Source organism: Sebastes fasciatus, chromosome 12 (assembly GCF_043250625.1).
Source record: "Sebastes fasciatus isolate fSebFas1 chromosome 12, fSebFas1.pri, whole genome shotgun sequence".
NCBI classification, from domain to species: domain Eukaryota; kingdom Metazoa; phylum Chordata; class Actinopteri; order Perciformes; family Sebastidae; genus Sebastes; species Sebastes fasciatus.
Genome location: NC_133806.1, coordinates 33,129,560 through 33,152,981, shown reverse-complemented (window position 1 = coordinate 33,152,981; position 23,422 = coordinate 33,129,560). Strand labels below are relative to the sequence as shown.

Here is a 23,422-nt window from a genome sequence, read left to right as displayed (position 1 = left end):
TATACTTGGCTTATACTGACAAGTATACAGAAAAGTCTAAGTATACTTGGCTCACACTGACAAGTATACAGAAAAGTCTGAGTATACTTGGCTCATACAGAAAACTGACAAATACTTGGCTTGTAGTTGTGCTTACTTTTTGATATAGTAGCCTATTAAGGTTTGTGAACTGAGAAGGGCAGTTGTTGATCTAGAGTTTCCTTTAAGACTATGATTGTTATAATATGTTATTATACATATTTATCTTCTTTACAGACGTGGTTTGTTATGTCTCTAATGGTTTATAGCCCATAACTATTATCCCAGTGTGGAAGTTAAATCAGCCCAAACTCGACACATTTCGCCATCTTCGTTCTCGACAAGCAAACATGCAGTGCTTCACTCCTCCTCCTCCTCCTCTTCCTCCTCCTCCCGGCTCTCATCAGTCCTCCTGACTCTGGATCAGCTTCCACGCCCCGCTCCTCTCCAGCCCGGTACTCTCTCTAGCTGTCAGCTGGACCACACAAACCGACCCGGGATCAGGACTCACGGACTAAAGCTCAAACTCCAGCCCCCCCTTTTCTCTAAGAATGCAGCCGACCTGTTGAGTGTAGCCGAGCTGAAGGCAGCAGCAGCAGCAGCAGGGTGTTGGCGGACTGAGAGCAGAAAAGTCACACATATCCGCCTTCTTGTTCTCTGGGAAAGATTTCCTCTTTGTTGTCGTTGCTAGATTCACCGTGTGAGAGGTAAGTGTTATTGACTCATATCTCACAGACTATAATCTCCCTTCAACTGTTGATTTGAGGACATTTGTTTATGAAGTTAAAAACATTCCAAACATGCTCGTGAGCATCTTTAAGCTAATGTTGTAGCTTCTAAACATCTTGTTAAATCTCTGTTTTTATTAATAACTGGAGTTACTTAACACTCAAAAAGGCTCGAATTAAACACATAAACCTGTTTTTCCCGTCTTTGAAAAGTCTATAATTCTTTAAATGTGACAGTTGAATACAACATGATGTCATAATAAGAGTATTAATACAACATGATGTCATAATAAGAGTATTAATACAACATGATATCATAACAAGCATATTAATGTTAACCGGCTGACATGTTGACTCGAGCCACCAGTTACCAGGACAATGGAGCGGCACGCGCCTATAGGGGCCAACGTGCGTACCGGCCGGATAGTGTCTCTTCACGTGCTCTGATCACACTGTTCATGTCAATATGGTTATTAAAGGACGCTGCAGGCTTTAAACTACTATATTTGACATAAAGAAAGGTTGTCTGTACATCTAGTCCTTGTTTAACCAACCAGATGAGAGAATAATAAATAATATAAATAAATCAAATAGTTGTCTGTAGGTGTTTTTTGGGGCTGGGACGATACACCTATCCCCCGATATCACGATAATTGGGTGCCGATTCGATATATATTGCGATTTTTAAGAATTGCATCAGTGTGCTGACTTGACTATGTCTTGCCCCAAATCGGCATGTGATTACCATAAAGTGAGCATGTCTGTAAAGGGGAGACTCAACATGGATGTATTAAAGGTCCCATATTGTAAATAGTGCGATTTTCATGTATTTTATATCATAAAGTAGGTTTAAGTGCTGTATAAATACTGTGAAAGTATCAAAACACTCAATCCACAGAGAAATACCCACAGCCCGTATTCAGAAACTGCTTTTTCAAACAAGCTATCAGGATTTTTGTCCATTTGTGATGTCCCAAATAGGGATGCTCATTTTGAAAGATGTTCTTAACCGATAACCGACCCTCGTTAACCGATTATTAACCGTTACCCAACAAGATTTGTGCCTCTCATGCAGCGGTGTACCAGCTGCAGGAGCACAACAGATATTGGTTGACGGGAGTCTCCAGTTCACCGTCCGGGAGCGTTAACTTAGCAGCTACGATGCTGCGTGTAGTGTCGCAGACATGCGGCCACTTTCCCAGTAAAAGTCTCCACCACACATTTAGTTTAGTTAACTTTAGCGAGTGCCCAACAAACAGTGTGTGTATTTGTGCTACGTTAGCAGCTGTAGTATTGCCGGAGGCTTCGAGTTTCCAACAGACCGTGTGTGTGTGTGTTGGTGGTGAGTGTGAGGTTGTTGGTGGCGTTCTAGTTGTGATCGTAGGTGTAGCAGTGTGTGTACAGTTTATTTGTCGGTGAATAAATGCTATGAAACTACAACTCCTCCGCTCAAGCGAGCCAGAGACCGGAGCCAACTTCCTGTATCCTGCAACTCCGGCTCCGCCTCTTAAGGTGGGCTGTTAAGGTGGACCAGCTTCTCCTTAAAGTGACGAGCCTCTCCTTTGAGGCGCTCAGTTTTTTAATTAATTATTAACATTTCTTTTAACCAATGGCGCTAATCGGTTAAAATGCTTAATGTCGGTTAACGGTTAAACGGTTAATTATTGACATCCCTAGTCACAAATCTACAATATTTAGACCATTTCACAGTTTTAAACGTAAGCATTCTAAATGTGTCCCAGTTTTATTTCCTGCTGCAGTGGGTGTGAATTACATCAACTGACAGGAAGTAAACATGGACTCAAGCTATTGCCTATCAACGCAATTCCATTGAAATGCGCTAAAACGGAGCGTTTCAGGCAGAGAGTAAATACAGGTATGGGTCTCACTCACATGAACGGAGATAACTCTGGATTTAGCAATTAGTGCGTTTTACAACTTTAAAAACTAATTTTTTTAAATAAGGGCTATTAGAGTGTTCGTACTAAAAAAAAATTTATCCGCTGAGTTACAGCCTTCTCTTTCCCAATGTAAGTCTATGGGGAAAGTATTTTTGGGCCCAATGCATCACGTGACGGACACGGCAGTTGCAGTACCACCGTTTGACCGCTACGAAAGTCGGGATTGACAACCGGCGCTCTTCCTGGGGGCTTGGTGGGTACCCATAGAACCCATTTTCATTCATGTATCTTGAGGTCAGAGGTCAAGGGGATTGATGGATTCATCAGGTTTATAGTTTCATATGATACCAGTATCTTCACTTTAGCACTCTAGCCCGCTACAACCTCCGAAAGATCGATGGCTTTAATGCGTTAAAGAAATAAGTGTCGTTAAAACAAACTTTGACAGCCCTGTTATTTTTACTCAAATTGAAAGTTGCTCTTATTTTCTAAACTCACTATGAGGTTCCAAAAGTTATTAAGTAAGGGATAATGTACAGCGAGCTGGTCATTGTTGTGAAAGAAACGGGAGCGGAGGGGTCTCTCATCGCCCTGAAGGGGATTCTAACACAACAAGGACCTGCTAGTTGTACATTATCCCGTTTATTACACGGCTACTTACTGAAGAAATCAACAATTTGACACAAAAACGCTCCGCCAGAGTCCGACATCAGAGCTACGCCCATAGCAACGGTCTGTTACACATAGCAACGGTCTGCTATAAAGAAATAACACACTGTGGAACGCCGTGATTAACCAATCAGAATCGGGTATTCAACAAAGCTGTGTAATAAATACGATTTTTGTCAACTTTTCTAGCACTAGACCACGGGAAAAGTTGAATCATACACCTTACTTTGGATAATATCTAAATTAATAGAGTAAATATGTTTGATTTTCAGCATGTCAGATGACCTGAAGTCAAATATATCAGTCATTGTCAGGCATTATTTATTTAATTTCTTTCCAGCCACCCAAAAATCAATGAAAAAAGACATTTCCCTCACAAATTAGTGGTATTTTCTTTTAATTTGTAAGCTACATGTCATGTTTTATACTTCTGGTGAATATACACTAATCAGTCTTATTTACAAATATGTATTTTGTATATACAGTTACCTTTGTTAACATCTTATTTTGAAAACCGGACGTAGTCACGCGTGTATATTTTCGTAAAGCCTTCGCTAGTTCTCCCTTCAGCTCCATTCTCTTTATATATACAGCTCCATCGGGGCCGTTTGAATGCATTTAAAATAAATGTCTTAAAAAATATATATTCATTTCCCACCCTTAGTGTTTATAGTTGATGCTAGCCATGACCTCTTTCAGGTGTTTAAAATAAATAGCATTAAATAGATGATATTTTAGACAGTCACATGCTAAATGATTCAACTCATGAATTAACAGTTTGAGACATTTTACTCCTCAAGCACACATTAGGCTCCCAGTGAAGACTTCCTGCTGTGGAATTTTTCAATATTGTCATACTGTTACATGCTTTAGTGAACACATATGGTCAGCTGGTGTGTGTGTGTGTGTGTGTGTGTGTGTGTGTGTGTGTGTGTGTGTGTGTGTGTGTGTGTGTGTGTGTGTGTGTGTGTGTGCGTGTATGTATGTGTATGTGTGTGTGTGTGTGAAAAGGCCAGCTGATAAGAACAGTAGTGATAACAGTTTAGCTTCAATGTGGCACCAGGACAGATTGGGACAAGGACAGATACAGGAGACGTCAAATTGTGCTGTACAATGTTGAACTCTATGGAAGAAAGGACTGCTAAATATTGATTATTTATTGAATAAATCATTTTTTTTAGGTTACTTACAGTCAAAAGCTTCAAAAGTTACAATGGTAGGAAAAAATCATTAACATTTTAGGAGCTGTAACCTGCAAGAATGTTGGCGTGTTGCCACAAAAACGATGTAAATAGAGTTTATTAACCCAGGAAAAATCAACTTGTTTAACTTGAAATCTGTTCTTCCTCTCCGCCTCGCCGTTCTTCATTCTCTGTATATATTTGTTCATGTTTTACAAATTTTGTTATCAACTAATATTAAGCACCAATGTAAGGCCGGTTTCTACATCATTCTGACACTCTTTATGAAGGTGTGTGAGCAGTTAACTGACCAATAAAGGATAGAGATGCATAAACAGTTGAAACAGCTGTAGGGTTGTTGTTTTGTTTCACATATCTATGTGTGTCTGTGACCCATGGTTACAGATACAGACTGTGCACGGGTAAACAAGAAGCCTCAGGTAAACAGACCTTTATACAGGGAGAAATCAGTTGCACAAGAGGCACAGAGTGACCATATAGACCAGAATGCATTGCAGTAGTAACATCTAATATGTTTTGAGCATGTGGTGATGATCATAGACATGCTGTAAAGCTAATATACTATATGGCATGCTATCTGTCTGTCCTGCAACAAATGGATGTCCCTTCTGTGGCTGTTTGTGAAAGTTTGGTAACTGAAGTAGATCTAAACCGATCTTGAGGGAAAGTGTGATGCATTTTTAGTTTTCTTTGCATGCATGGCATTATATATTCATATAAATGGCAGGTCATTTGTGTGGACTACTGAGATTTCTGCCAAAACAAATCAATATTTTGCCACGCATGAATATGATTGCTTAGCAACAAACAGATTTGATTTCAGAGTTTCCTTAAGAATTTATATAACTACAGTACCAAATGTATTTTGGGATATTTAAGTACTCCAACATTGTTTTATCTAACAAATGCACAGAGAGGGAAAGATACAGTCACACCTGTCTAACTGCAGAATGTCTACTGTATTTTGACAGATTTAAATGCACCTTAGTTGTACTTATATGAGCACAGTTATTCATGGAGAGTAAAGGGTTACAGGGTGAGAGACGGAGATGGAGGGAGGGTGAAACAAAGGTGGCGACAGACAGAGTTGTCTTTCCTCTCTCAGATGAAACCGACTTAGCTCACAGTCCTCACCTCGCCTCCTCACATGACCACGATTCCTAAAAAAAGAAAACGAGAGCGAGTGAGGGAAAACAGTTGGAGGGGAGAGCGTTCTTAGGCGAGGCACACTTTCCTCCTCACCTTTCCTCACATCACTTTGAACACAAATTTAGAAACCTCAACAAGAAGACATTGCTTTTACTGTGACTGTGACCTTCAGTGCATTCCCTGTGTAGCCACAAAGCTTTAATTTACAGCTCAGCAGAGACACAGCTTATGAGGGGTGGGAAAAAAATTGATTCACCTATGTATCACGATTTTTTACGATTTTGAAATAGATTTTTTTAATGCTAGAATCGATATATTTGCTTCATTTGAGTCTGTGGAGGTAGAAGAAGTTACCGCTTTTATTGTTGTAGTCTGAGTAACATGACGTCATATCCGCTCCGTATCCGTCAACCAAAACAAACCGCAGGAGGTATAAAACGTTGGAGGGTCAGCGTGGATACGACCTGCACCCTCACATGTTAAATCCAGCGTGGTAAACACTACATATCCAGTAAAGGATGGAAACACTTTGGGTTTCAAACATTGACAGGAAAAGCAGAGCTCGACATCACCGCCAGAGCTGCATGCTAACTCTGTCACGGACAGGAAACGTTATCGTATCGAGGTAACGTGTCGGCGAGCCGTCCGTCGCTCTCATCTCCGTGGTCAAATGAGCCGACGCTACAACTGTAGAGCACCCAGATACTGGCATTTATGTTAAATGCATTCTTACGGAGCTGACCATGGATGTATTAAAGAGAACGGAGCTGACGGGAGAGCTAGCGATGGACTTGGCGAAGTTAACGGAGGTATTATTACTGTGTTGACAAGGTGTTAACAAAGGGAACTGTATATACAAAATACATTTATGGAAATAAGATTGATAGGATTATATTCACCATAAGTATAAAACATTTCTAGTCCCTATAAATTAAAAAAAATACCACTAATCTGTGAGGGAAATGTCTTTATTCTTTGATTTTTGTGTTGCTGGAAAAAAAAATAATAATAATACCTGACAATGACTGATATATTTGACTTCAGGACATCTCTGACTACATAATGTGCTGAAAATCATACATTTTATTGTATTAATTTAGATATTTCCAAAGTAAAAGTCCCTAGAAGTGTATGATTCAACTTTTTCCCATGGTGTAGTGTTAAAAAAGTTAACAAAAATCACAATAAATCTGAATATTGAATCACAATACTTAAAAATCTCAATACATATTGAATCGGCACCCAAGTATCGTGGTAGTTGTTATCCATATATTTTTATTTGCACTTCATAGTTATAAGTGTCTAATACAAAACTGTACGCATGTGTGTCTCACAGTGTTATTCAAATATTGGAAGCACAACAGATGATTCAGGGCTTCTACAAAGTTTAATAGAGAAGTTACTAGTCAGTAAGTGTAAGATTAATAGTTTTATTGATGAAACGATGGTCGAAGTCTGAGCCACTGACTGCGAGCTTTGTGGTTACCATGTGTGACTCATGGCTCTAGTATGCTCCACTCCCTCTTAACCTCCGTCTGGCTCTTTGTGTCCCTCCTCGTTCCCTCTCTTTCCCAACCGCACTCGTTTTCCTGCCTCCCTCTCTCTCATTCCCACAGGCTTCAATTCTTCCTCCTCCTCCTCCTCCTCCTCCTCTCACTCTCTCGCTTACTCTAACCACCTCGATATCTTCTTTGTACTTTCCTTTTTTCTTCCTCTTTCTCTCTTTCCCTTCTTCATCAGTGAACTGACACCACCTCCACCACCCTCTGTTTCTTCCTTTCTATCTCTCTTGCTTATTTTTCCACATTACATAAAACACAAGTTGCACTTTTAGTGGTCTAAACCAGTAGTGGAGGAAGTACTCGGAGCTTTTACTTAAGTAAAAGTAGCAGCAACTCAGAATAAAATTACTCCACTACAAGTCTTGCAATCAAAATCTTACTTAAGTAGAAGTATAGCAGCAAAATGTATTTATAGTATGAAAAGTAAAAGTAGAATGACTCCTGTCAGTGTGAAACTTTTGAAATATTATTATGTATGCATTACTGACTGACAGCATTTTATGTTTTAGCTGGTCAAAATGAAGATAATTTTAACTACTTTTAATACTGTAGGGTGGTTTAATCTCTAACAACTAATCTGTAATTATTCATATTTTATAAACTGAGCGTGTAAAACCTCGATCTTCATTAACTGAAGCTGTCAGATAAATGTAGTTTTAAAAAAGTACAATAGTTCCCTCTGAGATGTGGGGGAGTAGAAGCATAAAGTAGCATGAAATAGAAATTATACTTAAGTACAGTACTTGAGTAAATGTGCTTAGTTACTTTACTTTCTTTGGTCTGTAGCTGTTAGCTGTGATCATCTACAAATAAGTCTACTTTGTAATGATTAAATCTGAGGTCACATGCTTCATCAGTCAATATTTCCAGACATTCAGTTCCAGAGAAACATCACGTCCTGTCGTCATGTCATCATGTCATTTATTAGTAAAGTGAAGGAAGGAATGAGTTGAGCTAAATTCAACTGTGTCTCAGCTGAGATAAAAGCTAATTATTCATCACAGATTTCACAGCAGGTTCACACTGTTCAGTGTGTCTCTAGACCACATAGTGTGTGTGTGTATGTGTGCCTCATAAAGGATGTGTTGGAATCCAGTGCTGCTAATTTAGGAATAAAACATACCACTGAGAATAGGCAGCTGTCTTTGTAGCGCAGTACAGGAACACACAGACTCCGGTGTCCAGCCTTCAAACAGTTGGGGGGCGGGAGGGGAGAGGGGGGGGGGATGTTGGAAAATAGAAACAGGGACACATACATGCTGTGCACGTCACATTTTTTTGGGATAAAGTAGCATTAAAGATAGAGTCGACGATGTTGTAAAGGTAGCATAATGTGAAAGTAGCATCGCCTCAGGAGCTCCGTCTAACCCCCCCCCACCTTAATATAGCAGCAAACAACTATTGCCGGGCCGGCCGTGCATGCCGCTCTGCATTGCTCTCATACGGCGGTTGTCGGCACTGTTGCAGTTGTCTGCACCGTTAGCTACAAGCCGCTAGCTCAGCTGTCGCCACGTTGAGAGCCGTGCAGAGGAGGTAGAAATGCTCCCAATCTCCCATTTAGCACCTTTAAGAATTTTGGTTGTCCATTTGTCATCAAGCCATGCAGATAGTTTTTTGTCTTATTTGACCAGATCTGAACTAAGTGTCTCAGATATTTCGGCCTCCACCCCGCTACAACAGAGCTAAATAGATATAGATTTTCATTTGTGGTGCTCACAACATTAAAAGAAATCCAATAGCAGCTTTTCATCCCTGATGATCAACAGATCTGTGTGAGACATTTTCATAGGAACTACTTAATAGAGAAGAAATAGACACTATATAATATCAATATTTAATCTTGGTAAGTACTATAAGTAGTGGGTGGGATCCTGACTGAATGAGTGACTGATACATGGCTAAATTTAAGAGTTGGAGCTCCTTTGACGGCCCTGCAGCTTATTGTGTAACTTTACTGTTGGATAAGAGAGGAAGAGAAGAGAAGATGATAGTGTATGAGCGTGAGACGGGCGTAGAGCCTAGAAAGCCTGTGCTCCAGGGGAGTTTGTAAGGGAAGGGATAAATGAGTGGAAAAGACCTAACAAAAGGGAGACGAGAGGGGACGGGTGAAGGAGCGAGGACATGCAGAGGTGTGTCAGAGGAGGGAAGTAGTAGAGGAGAGGTTTGGAGGAGATTGGAAAGGACACAGCAGCTCAACAAAGGCAGAAGAGTAGTGTGAAACAGTGGCTTCAAACAAACAGGCTTCTTAAAGCTTCTAAAGGAAAGTGGAAAGGAGTATTAGAAAGAGAGAGAGAAGACAGAATGAAAGATGCAGAGGGTGTAGAGACAACAAAAAGTAAAAAAACTGTCCTAAAGACAGGAAGAGAAAGAGAGCTGAAAACAAAAAGCGAGGGACAGTCGGAGACAGGCAGAGTACGATGACAGAGCCAGAACAGAAAACTCTTTATCCGTGCTAGGCAGAGAGAAGTGGCTCCACAGGGACTACAGTAGATCTGAAACTATTAGTTGATTATTCAATTAATCGATTGACAGCACATTTATCTGAAATTATTTTGATAGTATATTAATTCTATTCATTATTTAAGCCACTTTTGGAAGCAAAAATGCCTCAAATCTGCTGTTTCCAGCCTTCCCAGTGTGAGGATTTCCTCCTTTTCTTTGTCGTATATGATAGTGTACTGAATATCTTTGAGTTTTGGACTGTTAGTTGGACAAAACCAGCAATGTGAATGTTACCGTGCAGCTGTGGGAAATTGTGATCTGCATTTTTATGCCTCTTCACCGGCAGCAGCCATGGCTGGAGGCATTATGTTTTCGGGTTGTCCGTCTGTTCATCCGTACATATGTCCGGTCCATTCTTTTGATATCTCAGGAATGCCTGGAGGAAACTTTTCCTTCAAATTTGGCACAAACGTCCACTTGAACTCAAGGATGAACTGATTAGATTTTGGTGCTCAAAGGTCAAAGTCACTGTGACCTCACAAAACACATTTTTGGCCATAACTCAATAATTCATGAGAATTTCACACAAACGTCTAACAGGATAAAATGATGAAGAGATGACATTTTGGACGGACATGGATGTAAACTGCTACTTGTCTGGTTGGTGGAGGAATACAACCACGAGGCCATGATTCTAGTTCACTGCTTTCTCACATTTTACAGAAAAGAAAAAAAATTGTCAATCATCACAAAAATAATCTGCAGATTAATCAACAAAGAAAAATAGTTAGTGGCAGGCCTAATCCACTGACATTAGATATTGAATGCACTCTATGTGTTATATAGTACACCATACACCATACTTATCCACCAGACTTCCTAACTAGCCATAAACTTAATGATGTGAACACACACCTCCAGCACTCCCCTCCTGGCTCCACTTTACACTAACATTTGTTTTAGAACTCGATCTTCAAACAGGAACAAGGAGGCGCCACCTATTTCATACTCCCCTGCTTTCTGTTCCTCACCCTATCCCTTTGTCTCTCTTCACTTTTCTCACTCTTCTGCCTCCCCCTTTCCAATAGTCTCCCCCTCAGTGTCTTCTTCTGTGGCCCCGTCCTCCTCTCTCCTGTTTCTGTCTCTGCCCTCCGTCTATTCCTCCTCTCTCTCTGTGTGGCTCTCTCCTGAGGTAAACCGTTCTCTAGTGGTTGTTGGCTTATTTCCCGTCCGTCCACATTCCCCCTCCCTCGCTTTGGGTTGCTGTGGAGAGGCACCAGGAGAGGTGCACTCATCCTGCTCTCCTCTTTCTCCCTTTATACCAACAGCAGAGCAGCGGGACACATTGTTTTACTATCATTCTCCTTTATTGGGACTCAAAGGTCACGGTTATATGTGTGTCTGTACAGAAACTAAACTACAGCTTAGGAGCTGAATCTGTACTGTCACATCTTTTAGGTTCCATCCTGAGAGATGTCAGTCTGATCCGTAGAGCTTAAAGGTGCCTTATGGAGCAAAAGTTATGTTTAAGTCTGTGTCATTCACCAAAACGCCGTGTGTATCCTTGAGGTCTGACAAACCTGTTGAATGCACTTCCTTCCTCATAAAACATTTGCAAAGACAATTTTACTGAAGAGCTGTTTACATCCATGTTTACTTGCTAACAGTCTTTCTCTTCACTGCCTTTGGTGGCACATTGGTGTGTGTCTTGGCTCATTATTACCACCTGTAGATCAGTGGAATAGTGTGAAACCATAGAGTGGAGCAGGAATGAGTCCTAAAACCTGGAAATGAGTCAGGATTTTAGCACCTCTGGTCCCCTCGTCTCAAAGTCAGTGTTTTTTGAATGGGTTTTTAGTTAGAGCCTGAAATCAGGTCTGTGGTTAACACAAGCTGAAGAGATTTTAACGTTTTGTTCTACGACATAAAATACCTCAGTAAATATCCCGCGTGTGAATTTTGAAGCTTTTACCTGTCTTAAAAAAGGCGGTTGCTAACAAGTGGCTAAATGAGACGACTAAACGTCATCACACCGACTCGTCCTCCTTTACAGCCTCGTTGTGTATACTCGCATTCATGTGACCGTGGTGTAGTACGTTAGCTTTTTACTGCTGGCGATTGCATTCACACTTCAAAAATCATAAAAGTGGTGTACTTTTGTGACATTATTTTGCTGAATAAAAAAAAGCCAACTGAACAAGACTCTGGCTGGACGGTCAGTCTGTGAATTTGTGGCTAAACTGTTATGCAAATAGTCAGTGGTCATGTCTATCATGTTAAATGCAGCGGTACATGTCCACCAGGTCCGGTGAGGACACTAGGGGACGCGCTGCTCCACTCAACTGGCACCACCCAAATGTACCTGATTGGTTCCTGATTTTCTGCTTGACATTTCAAACAGGAAACAACTTGGCGGCCTGCTCATAAAACTTTGTAAACTTTCTGTTATTCCATCTAAACAAATCACCAAAATCAACTTCTGAAAACATTTTAAGCGAGAAATATGGGATGATGTCACTGCAGAATCTGGTTTCACTTCAGAACTAGATCGCCTAGTTTCACAGCTTGGTCCAAGTTTTGTGAGCCGGACGCGTCACGCTGGACGGGCTCATTTGCAAAAAAGGACTGTTCTCGCCTTTTCAAACTCCAACACTCGGCCGACCAATCGTGTAACTTCATCACTCAGTGACAGACTTTTGCGTTTGTACAAAATCCCATTGGCTTTTTGTCGTGCGATGCTAACCTCCTGGTTGGCCTACAAAAATACGTCATACCTGCACTACTCTATTGGCTGGACTGTTTATCGTGTACATGTGCATCTTTTGAATGACACAAACAAACGGGGACCCACTCATAAAAAAACTCCATAGCACTAGTAGAGGTCAAAATGCTTTTAACCTACAACACTATTTTCTCTTGTGAGTTCTGCCCTTCTCAAATAGAAAAAGCTTTAGATAAAAAATGAGAAAAAGTTTCCAATTTCCCCACAAAAATCTGTCATAAAGCTCACGTTCGAGCAAACTAAGAGGACATACAGATCATGCTGCTGCACAGGCTGAGCTGTAGCGTCAGCAGGAATTCAGACCAACTAATTTGACTCAGCCCAATTTGAATTTGATATCTTCCAGATGATGCATTTTTATGCACGCATTTGTGTGTGTTTGTGCAAGTTTTCCCTCTCACTTGATTGTGTGTGAATGCCAGTTTTAAATGAGCTCAGGTGTGTTTGCTCTTCACTACGTACGGAGCGCTCTGAACGGAAAAAGTGCAGCGAGTGGAAAATCCCTGCTGTGTTGTTTAAGGTGTGTCTCCACCCAGTACATCATGTTACCTCTGCTGTGTGGACACAGAGCCGCTCAGTAGACAGTGCGTGGGATGTAATTGTCAGGAAATTTACTTGGATAATATATTATTGTAAAGTCTGCCTCACTGTCAAGAGAGAGCTCTTACTGGAAGTAAGATGAGGGAGCTTTTTGTCAGTTTTTAATAATTAGCAGGCATTAGAAAATAAAAATATCTATTGAGTGATGATGGTACTTCAAAAAGAAGCTGGAGCTGGAAGCTAGCCATCTATACACTAATGTACGCCAGAAACAACATTAAAATGATATTACAGACAAGAATAGCTTCGGCAGGGAGAGTGCACTTTAATATTATTCTCATTGATTTGTTCAAGTGAAAGTTTTAAAGAAGAAAAATGTGGACAGTTGCAGCAGGTGACTACATGTACATGGATGCATACATGCAGTAGTGTACTGTATATATGGTAGAATAAGCCTGTAGTGAATTGAAAGATAACATTGAAACAAGAAAAAAGAAGATTGGAGCTTTCACATGGGAGTAATGCATTATGCAGAATGGTTCAGTCCTCCTGTTGAGGCTCCATTGGAGCACTTTGTAGCCATCAACATCAGATTGAGTTTCTGAGTGTGTCTGAGTGTGAAAGAGAGCGGGAGAGACCACTTTGTGTCGGCCAAATTTGATCAGATTTCTTTGTGTGTGCTTCAGATGGAGCGGCTGCATGTAAGAGTGATGGCTTTCTGTTTTCTGTGTGTTTAAGTCCTTTTAGTGCCCCTCAGACAACACAGAGAGGCTACATGTTGCGTCAGGTCTCTGTTGACTCTGTTGGCCGGTGAGAGCCAGTTTGGAGTTCTGTAATCAGCTTTCTAACATCTAACACGCACACACACATTTAAAATGTGATTATTTGTGCCATGGGGACTGGAGATAATGTTATTTACCCCACGTTGATTCAACTAGAGTCTGGTTCTAATGGCCAGTCAATGCACCGCAGTTAGTAGTTCATGTTTTCAATCGACCTGCGAGCATAACTCAAAAGTACAGATTTTTAATTAATACAAGTTTTAATATCTTTATCACTGCTCTGGAACCCCTTACAAAAAGTTTATTTTATGATGTAAACTTAAGTATAGTTCAAGTATAATCCCAAGTATACTTACCTTTGTGTAATAAGTATACTAATATAAATATACTAGTAGTATACTTGTAAGTGTACTACTTCAATACTTCTTGGGACTAAATTGGCCCTACTTTTTAGTTTATAAAAGTATACTATTAAGTATACTTTAAATGTAAGAGTAGTAAACTTTGAGTACACAACTAGTTTAGATCCAACTATAATATGATCTACACTACAAGTGAACTTATAGGTATACTGTTATTTTATTACTAGTTATATAGTTGTAGCCCACTTTTTTAGTTTATGAAAGTACACTTTAAAGAATAATCTCAGTAAACTACTGGTTTAGTAGTTTTTACTGTAATTACTGTATGCTTGTAAGTTAACTTATAGTACTTACCAAATATATTTACACTTTTCTGTATACTTTTCAGTATAAGCCAAGTATACTTGGACTTTTCTGTATACTTGTCGGTATGATACAAGGATATTTAAGCATAATTTTTTAAGTTCATCTCTGATAAGTACATAAAAAGTAATCTGAAAGCATACGCTCTTATTTTAAGTTTGAAAAGAAGTATACTAATAACATACTTGAATAAACTGTAAGGGACTAACTTAGAATGTAAAGCTGCATACTGTACATACATCAATCTAATTACATTCTTAGTTGTTGTTAATATTGTTGTTGATGTCAGTGTTTGGTTTTATCTCTGCAGGTCAACAGCCTCAAGCGTGAAGATGTCAAAGATCGGTGCTTTGGTGTTGATGACACGTGAGTTTCTTTAAAGTTTTTTCATTTAATCACAGTTTGTCTTTAAGAACTCCTTCATTAAATCACTAACTTCCTCTTTATGAAAGTCAGAAAGTAAATCAATTTGATTTATGGCTGCAACTAACGATTATATTCGTTGTTGATTAATCTGTCCATTATATTCACGATTAATAGATTAATTGTTTGGTCTATAAAATCTCAGAAAATAGTTAAAACTGTCGATCAGTGTTTCCCAAAGCCCAAGATGTCCTCAAATGTCTTGTTTTGTTCTCAACTCAAAGATATTCAGTTTACTGTCACAAAGGAGGAAAGAAACCAGAAAATATTCACATTTAAGAAGCTGCAATCAGAGAATTTAGACTTGTTTTTTCTTAAAAAATTACTCAAACCGATTAATTGATTATCAAAATAGTTGCTGATTAATTTGATAATTGGCAACTAATTGATTAATTGTTGCAGCTCTAATTTATTTTAGTTTTAATCAACCAGAGAGACACCTCTTTATTTATTTATTCATTATTATTATTATTATTATTATTATTATTATTATTATTATTATATATCTACTGTATATATTTATTATTATTATTATTTTTTATTTGTTTATTATTATTTATTTTTGTATTATTTTCTACAATTTGAAATTCATGTATCCATGATTGAGAATCAGTTATGTCTTTTGTGGCCAGCTGTGGCTGTGTGTGTGTATGTTGTTGTCAGGTGTGATTGATTGATGTGTTGTGTCACGGGTGAGTGTTGTTCAGAAAAAGAAAAAATGAACTTTCCCTGTATAGTGACTGTTCTATTGATTGTTGACAATTAATAAAAAGACCTTTGAAAGAAAGAGAGCCACCTCACACTAAACACATTAATGTTACATCTCGAAGTACTCGTGACCTTTTTGGCTCCACTTCCTCTTTACAGAGGACATTCTGCCTGCAGGTCTGTCTTCCATCAGCACATTGCACAAGTATTTATATCTTTGTGACACTATGTGACATGTCTGAGGCGAGACAAAAAGCAGCCGAGTGGATGAGTGGTTAGAGAGATCATCTTGTCACTGGCTGTCTGGTTGACTCCTTCACTCTGATGTCATTATGCGTCCTATAGAAATAGACTGTGAGAAAGCAAATCCCCTAACACTGTAGGTAAATGAAGCGTTCCACAATTAACAGTCCTGAAAAGGTGACGGGGGGGACAACATCCACGGCTCCTTCAGGTGTTGTAGAAGAGAGAAACGATGTGATGGATGAGGAGGAAGAGAGATAAAACAGGCAGATTTTGATGTAACATTTTTAAACAGATCTGGATTTCTGATAAACGCAGCAAAGATCTAAGAGCTTTGTAAGAAATCTTTTATTCATTGACACAGTTTCATTTGTCAACGATTCTAAATTACAGGCATGTCTTTCCTCAAAAGTATCCAAAATAGAAAACTACCTCAATATTAAGCACACAAAACCAATATGAGTGAAACTATTTGGAGTATTTTAAGTGTTTGGACCACATGAATCAGTATTTTCCAAATAAACCAACAGCAATGGGATCATTATTCTTTCTTTTCCACTCATTATCCCTCATAAACCAAATGAGATGCCTCACTGAGGGGACCCACATGACAGCTCAATTACTTTTATTTTCAGTCAAACCTTTGTCTTTATATTCTTTTAAGAACGCAGTGTAATTGTATTTACGGATGACCATAGAAACCTACGTGTGTTGGGAGGAGGTGGGTAATGTGGTTTGTTAACCACTTCAATGTTTTGTCTCTTTCCTTTCTGAAAAAATTATCAATAAAATATTAAAAAAACCTACAGCAATGAGATCATTTTCCTTTCTTTTCCACTCTCATTATGCCTAATAATAATAATTATCCAAAAATGAGTTGCCTCGAGCTGTGTTTCACTGTTTTTTTGTCTTTCTGAACTCTTGCAGTTGTGTCCATGGGGTTTGCGGAAGAACAGAACTGTAAGTACACTAATATGTCTTTTTTTCTCCTCAATCAGCCCAACTACAGTAAATATTTGAGTAATAGGTTAGGTTTCATCCTAAAAAAGGATATAGCTATTTTATTATTATTATTATATTTATATCTTAAAATGATGAGATAAGACCACCATTTTTCATATACATTGAGTGTAATGTCTCTTCTGTGTTGAAATGTATTGATTATGTCATCAGTGAGAGAATGAAACTAGGTCACCGTGTTTGGTCGTCTAACTTTGTACTGTTGACTTTATTATGTCACTGTTTGATATGTGGATGTTTCTCATTTATCTGCTGCTCAAACCAACTTTCATCTGACTCATCTATTCATTTCTGCTGCAGCAGTGGAAGAGGATCCATTCACCTTTGGTAATCTATTATTTTCCAATGTATTATTCTCACATTTAGAAGTTAATGGAACTGCTCTGTATCATTGACATAAAGGGCAGTTTGCTGTAACTTGTAGTTAAAGGTGTTTCCTGTGTAATTTCCTTTGTAAGTTTCTTTGCTTGGATTTTATTATTATATTGATTTATTTTCAAATGCTGACCAATGACATGTTTGTGTAGACTACCACAGACTGCGTGTTGGAGGCCTGATTCTAGCTGCTGTCCTCTGTCTCATTGGCATCACCATCCTGTTCAGTGAGATGCAAATTATGCACACACCCTTATCCACACATACGGAGTCATAAACTGTCTCTAACAACACACAAATACACAGATATGAAGAAAGTCACCTTGTCTTTTCTCTTGTTGCAGGTGGCCACTGCAGGTGCAAGTTCAACCAGGAGAAGAGGTGATCCTTCATACAGTTAAATAGGGATGCACCGAGTACACCGAGTTCAGACCGAGTACAAGTACTTACATTTGGGTACTCTCCGATACCGAGTACCGATACGAGTACTTCTCTGTGTCAAAAGACCCTCGTTAACAGCCAGCTGGAGGGTGTGAGCGACACACGGCAGGCTGGGGAGTCCCGCATACGAGGCGGTGCGCCGCCACCGGCTCTAGGTCGGCTTGGAAAGGCTCGGGGCAAAGGTGCTTCCCGGGGCCGTTGACAAAGTGCTCACTGCGCCCTCTCTCCCTGCTGAGGAAAGACGGGGCCCCCTGCTCCCGGTGCGACTGTCGACCATGGCGGACTGTCCTCAGTGCGCCCCAACCACGTCGTACCCACAGGGCGGGGCTCGGCCCACGTACATTAAAAGGCGCCAGGGTCTTACGCCGATGTCTGCAACCCACCCGACCCATCTTGAAACACGGACCAAGGAGTTTAACGCACACGCGTTAATGCCCGTCTCATACATACTGTCGGGGAGGTGGAGCTTGAGCGCGTGCGATAGGACCTGAAAGATGGTGACGAGAGGTTAACGTCACGCAGCCGTAAAGTTGTATCGGAGCCGTTTTGCGAGTACGAGTACATGAGCACAGTATCGGACCCGATATTGGTATCGGTATCGGTGCATCCCTACAGTTAAACATTAAAGCATTTGTGTAATTGCTGTGTAAACCGTTAACTAGGAACAATTTACATTTAATATTGTAAAAACAGTACATATTGTGTATGTTTTTTTCGTCTCTTACTCCCTCCTTTTTTCTCCTTGCAGAAGGAGGACAGGAAGCAATGCTCAGCAGATGCTCTCCGACCAAGGTAACATTTGTTAACCTACCAGCGTCCCTCTCTTTACCTTGTTAACTGTCGCAGGTGTGAGACACTATCTAAAAACTCCCCAACAAGCAAGACTATGTTGATGACAACTTCAAGAGGTGAAACGTGGTCAACAGCTGATTGAACACAATTCTAACTCAGTCCCATGTAAATATTTATTAACAGAAAGCAAACTTCATTTGTAGTTATGGTTTACTGTAAATGTCAACAGAGGAGTTGATCACCTGTAACCACAGAGACGTGACAAGAGCAACAAGGACAACAGCTAAAACCTTCCTTTTCACATTACAACACTTACATTATTCTAAATAAATATACCCATCTTCCCACTTCTACAATAAATGCTGTTTTGCCCTCCCAAAAACAATACTGCATATGTAGTAGACATATGTATGTAGACGTGTGTAGCAAAACACACACATTTCATCACCCAGCTGAAGTCTAAAGTTATATTTACTTTGTCCATCTGTTTCACTGTAAACAGCCTCATGTCACACACACACACACACACACACGCTGACACAGTATGGAAATCTCCCATAGTGCTTGACTCAGATGGACGTCGCTGTCCAACAGGTGGTGGGACTCTGGGTGTCTGGCATGCAGAGGAAGGGAGGGAAGTAGGGGGAGGAAGAGTGGTGTGAGGCCACCACTATGTCGTGGTGCAGACGAATACAAGATGCCCTTTTGAGTTTGAAAAATGCAGATTTAGCTGCCATTTATTTGTAGTGAAGCCAGTTTAATCCCTGATGACGCTGATGGTGTTGGATGCTACTGGTGTGGTTTTACCAGCTGTGATGTAGATAAAGACCCATATGGAAAAACACTGAGTGTTCAGTATGTAAGCAACTCAGCAGGAGCCCACAGGGACAGACTGCACCGGCAGTTTCCACTCTCTCTTTCCCTGCTCATTATCTGAGAATGAGTGGCAGTGTGTGTTAATCTTCACATACAGAGAATGACATTGTATATAACTTCACTGCAAATTAAACGTAAATATTAGCCTCACCTCTAATGGAGAATTTCCGCTGCTAATGTGTGTTAGTGGTTGTCAAAGCCATCAGCCCAAAATGTGAATAAACACTTTAAAGTAGCCAAATATAAAATAGCAAGTTAAAGTTACTTACTTGTCTTGACTTAGCTTGAAATAAAGCTTAAAATGGTAGTAAAACCATAGACTGTATATAAGGAGTGGACGTAGTCACCGTGGTTTGTGGACTGCCCTTTTGAAACCTCGAGTTCGGCATTTTGGCCGTTGACATTTTGTTTTTTTGCAACCAGAAGTTACACAAGAGGGAGGAGCTAAGTACAACTGAATAAGATATTTATATATATATGTATGTATATATATATATATACATACATATATATACTTTATTTTTTTCCCCTTTTTTCAAGGTTGTTTTCGTATATGCAATTTATAGTTCGTAATTACAATAGTTTATAAACCAATTTTTAAGTAATTGAGCTTAGAAACAAACACAATAAGTACACTAGAGAAAACATCAGCATTCAAAATTGAAATAAAAAAATAATAATAATAATAATAATACAAAGAGAAAAAATAAATAAATAAGATATTAAAAACAATAATAAATAATGGGGGTGGGGTGCAGAGATATAGCAATATCATTTACATGGGCCCACACATGCGTCCGCCCTCACATGTAAGGTCACTTCCAGGCACATGTACATGTGCATGCATGCTAACCCATGTGTACCTATGTAGCTATATTTTTCCTTCTGTCGGAATCCATCTCTTCTCAAAAACATCCTCCATATTTCTTATTTTGTGAGTTCTCTTTTCCACAACTTTTCCTTCTTGAATCAAACTTTTCCATTTTATTAAATTATTATTGTAAATAAGTGACGTTCATCTTTACTGAGACCAATTGGAGGTTTCCCGAGTATGATATGCTCTGCTTTTAAATACAGAGGGTTTTTTGAAGATGTCTTCTGTAAACTTAAAAACTTCTGACCAAAACAAATTCAATAGAATTTGACATTTGTAGGTGTTTAAAATGTTACAATTAACTTTTATGAACTGAAAACACACCGTGAAAGGGTTAAGGTTGTAAGAGATGAAAACTCAGACAACTCTCAGACCGGACAACGTGGTAGCAACCTGTCAATCACGAGGTAGCCCTGCCCTAAAGCATCCCCTGCTTTATGGTTTTTCTGACTCTAAATGGGACCATAATTTACTAAATGAACATCATGCTGTATTGATGAAGACTTGAAACTAGCGATTGAGACCATAAACTCATGTTTGCAATGTTTACTGAGGTAATAAATCAAGAGAGAAGTAGACTCATTTTCTCACAGACTTCTATACAACCAGAGGAGTCGCCCCTGCTGGCTGATAGAAAGAATGCAGGTTTAAGACACTTCAGCATTGGCTTCACTTCTCAGACCCAGAGGTTGCCCACTGAGTAAAACCACAGTTTGATTCTCATCACAAATTTGATGAATTTATCTTTAACTTCAGTTCTGTAGAAAAGTAATCTAAATACAGCTTAAAGTACTAGATTCTATGTTTGTAACTCACCTTCCTGTCTGTCTGTCTTTCTATCTGTCTGTCTGTCTGCCTGCCTGTCTGTCTGCAGGTCGTTCCTGTGACTGCTAGACGTCAACCAGAACACACACTGACATCCCGATGAACCTGCAACCAACAGATAACACGCAGCAGCAGCGGGATCTGATCCATCCAACAAGAGGCTTTTGTTTTTATTGTTAGAGAGCGACAGGAAGTAGTCTGTGTGTGTGTACCGGCTGTGAGGTGTGATGCTTTCTGCCTGATAACTGAGCTACTGATCTGCAGCCTGCAGCTTGACACATACACACACACACAAGTTGTCACTTTCATTTCAATCAGCTGATGGTGTTTAGAAGTTGAAAAGGTTTTTTGACATGAAGAAACTGTCTCATGAATCCTTCTGTAACTCAGTGTGAATGCTCTGTTGTTCATTTTAGGTTGATTGAGCTGAAAGTGACTTCATATAACGGTTAACACGAACCTTTTACCAAAAAAAAATCCTTAAGTGTCTGCATACTGTAGGTTGTGTCGATGTCTCGCACTACTCCTGTTGTCTGTACTGTCTGTGTAAGGTAAACATTGATATTAGTCGCTTACTGTGACCAACCTAACCATGCTTTCATGTCACATATGAAATCCACATAGTCAGTGAGTGTTTAGAGTGCTGTTGATAATTCATGATAATCTCTTAATTCCAATGTTTAGCTTTATGGAGGAAAGTAGTGGATTGCACTGTTCAGAGATACAGAAACGCTCTGTCATGTTTCTATAAAAAGAACTATTGAAACTAACTACTACAAACTATGGAACTTTATTTGAGTGTGTGTGATGGAGCGTCCATGTTGGAAGAATTGCTGCCTGTCTTTGTCAGAGCTCTGTCTTGATTTGAAGTTCTGCTTCTCCTCACCCAGGTACAACTTCTTCAAATAGTTGCTATTTGATCTTAATATTTAAAAAAAAAAAAAAGTTGTGGCTAAAGATTGCTCAGTGAATGATTACTGGATTTGCTCTTTATTATTGAGTGTGTAGCAGATTAGCTGGCTCAATGTGCTGTATGTGAATTTCAGTAAAATGTGCATCAAATCTGCATGTCTACCTTGGTAAAAATGGGATATTGTGCCTGAGCCAGAAGAGAGAAATAAGGGTAGCAGGTACAGTATGTCTGTTAAACTTTGATGAGAAGTAAGTTAGCTTCTCTTTCTTTTTTTTGAACTTCTTTTTATTTCCTTTCAACAGGTACAGTCGTACAGCACAGTCACATGTTTTGACATAACATAGCAAGGTCAAGTGTCCTTAAGAGGCAGCCCGTGAGCTTCGGCATCCCCACAATGTCCATACATTGTTCCATTAAGTAGGAATGAGTAATAATTTTCGTCCATAGGCCCAGAGAATACATACAGTAGATGTACAGGGAGGAAAAATAACATGTTTGTTTATACTTATATTACGCGTGAAGAGAAGGTAAGTATAAACAAAGTAAATAGTGATACAAAAAAAAGTCACAACAAGAAAAATAAATAAATATCAACAAAAATGAATAGAAGACTAAAAAATAAAAGTCCCCAGGTTGTTACATATTCATTTAGTTCACATCAATTGACAAAAATTAGGTTATTGGGGACCACTTAGTTAAGAATACATCTGTCATGCAGATCTGTCATCTGTCACCTTGCAGTAATGTTTTCCATATAGTAAACCTCTTTAACCTTCTCCCTCCGTTGTGATACTGAGGGGTGCTGCGTAAATCACCTTTTAAGGTGTTAGTGTCATGGTAATATCGTGAAATAATTGGCATAATTTGGTCACAATTACACACAGTAATACCATGATATCATCATGTAAGCGACCAAACTTAAACCTTTATTAGATTCGTCACATACAGGTACACACATGAAATATGATCTCTGCATTTAACCCGTCCTAAGGAGTAGTGAGCTGCTGTGAAGCAGCCGGGGAGCAGCTTGGGGTTAAGTGTCTCACTCAAGGTCACCTTGACATGAAGACAGTAGGAACGGGGGTCAAACCACTACAACTAGACGACCACTCTCCACCCACTGAGCTACAGCCGCCCTTACCACTGTATTTACATGGTACAACAATAATAAGATATTGTACCATACTATTATAAAATACCATGTATGTGCAAGCACGACTAGCATTAAATGAACAGTTATCTAATGGAAACAAGAAAAACAAATACACGTGATTTATTGGCTTTAACAGAATCATTCAACTGCAGGTTGTGACCATGAGATGGAGCTACCTTCACAGAAACATATTCACACATTAACCAATGTGCCCACAGTATGCTGCAGAGTCATGGTAGACCATGGTTTCTACAGGATGTTTCTCAGACTTACAACAGT

General features: G+C 39.5%; 1 protein-coding gene across 4 annotated transcripts; it reads left to right on the top strand.

Annotated features, from left to right (window-relative positions):
- Window positions 1-442: 442 nt before the first annotated feature.
- On the top strand, window positions 443-21,847 carry fxyd3 (FXYD domain containing ion transport regulator 3). 4 transcript variants are annotated; one of them, XM_074654794.1, is made up of 9 exons: window positions 443-725; window positions 13,732-13,803; window positions 14,811-14,866; window positions 16,802-16,834; window positions 17,198-17,221; window positions 17,422-17,496; window positions 17,614-17,650; window positions 18,459-18,502; window positions 21,127-21,847. In XM_074654794.1, the coding sequence occupies exons 2-9, from the start codon at window positions 13,769-13,771 to the stop codon at window positions 21,144-21,146; spliced, it is 324 nt and encodes a 107-aa protein (XP_074510895.1). In that variant the 5' UTR covers window positions 443-725; window positions 13,732-13,768; the 3' UTR covers window positions 21,147-21,847. The 4 variants fall into 4 exon arrangements, with proteins under 4 accessions (XP_074510895.1, XP_074510897.1, XP_074510894.1 ...); XM_074654793.1 differs by having other exon boundaries at window positions 454-725; window positions 17,195-17,221; XM_074654796.1 differs by lacking the exon at window positions 13,732-13,803 and having other exon boundaries at window positions 453-725.
- Window positions 21,848-23,422: the final 1,575 nt, after the last annotated feature.

What these genes read in the sequence shown, in the direction of transcription:
- fxyd3 (XM_074654793.1), top strand. Translation starts at nt 13,769, where the DNA reads ATGTTGCGTCAGGTCTCTGTTGACTCTGTTGGCCG. An exon ending in TGCTTTGGTGTTGATGACAC is followed by an intron (nt 14,867 to 16,801) that starts GTGAGTTTCTTT and finishes GAACTCTTGCAG; the next exon opens with TTGTGTCCATGGGGTTTGCG. An exon ending in AAGTTCAACCAGGAGAAGAG is followed by an intron (nt 17,651 to 18,458) that starts GTGATCCTTCAT and finishes TTCTCCTTGCAG; the next exon opens with AAGGAGGACAGGAAGCAATG.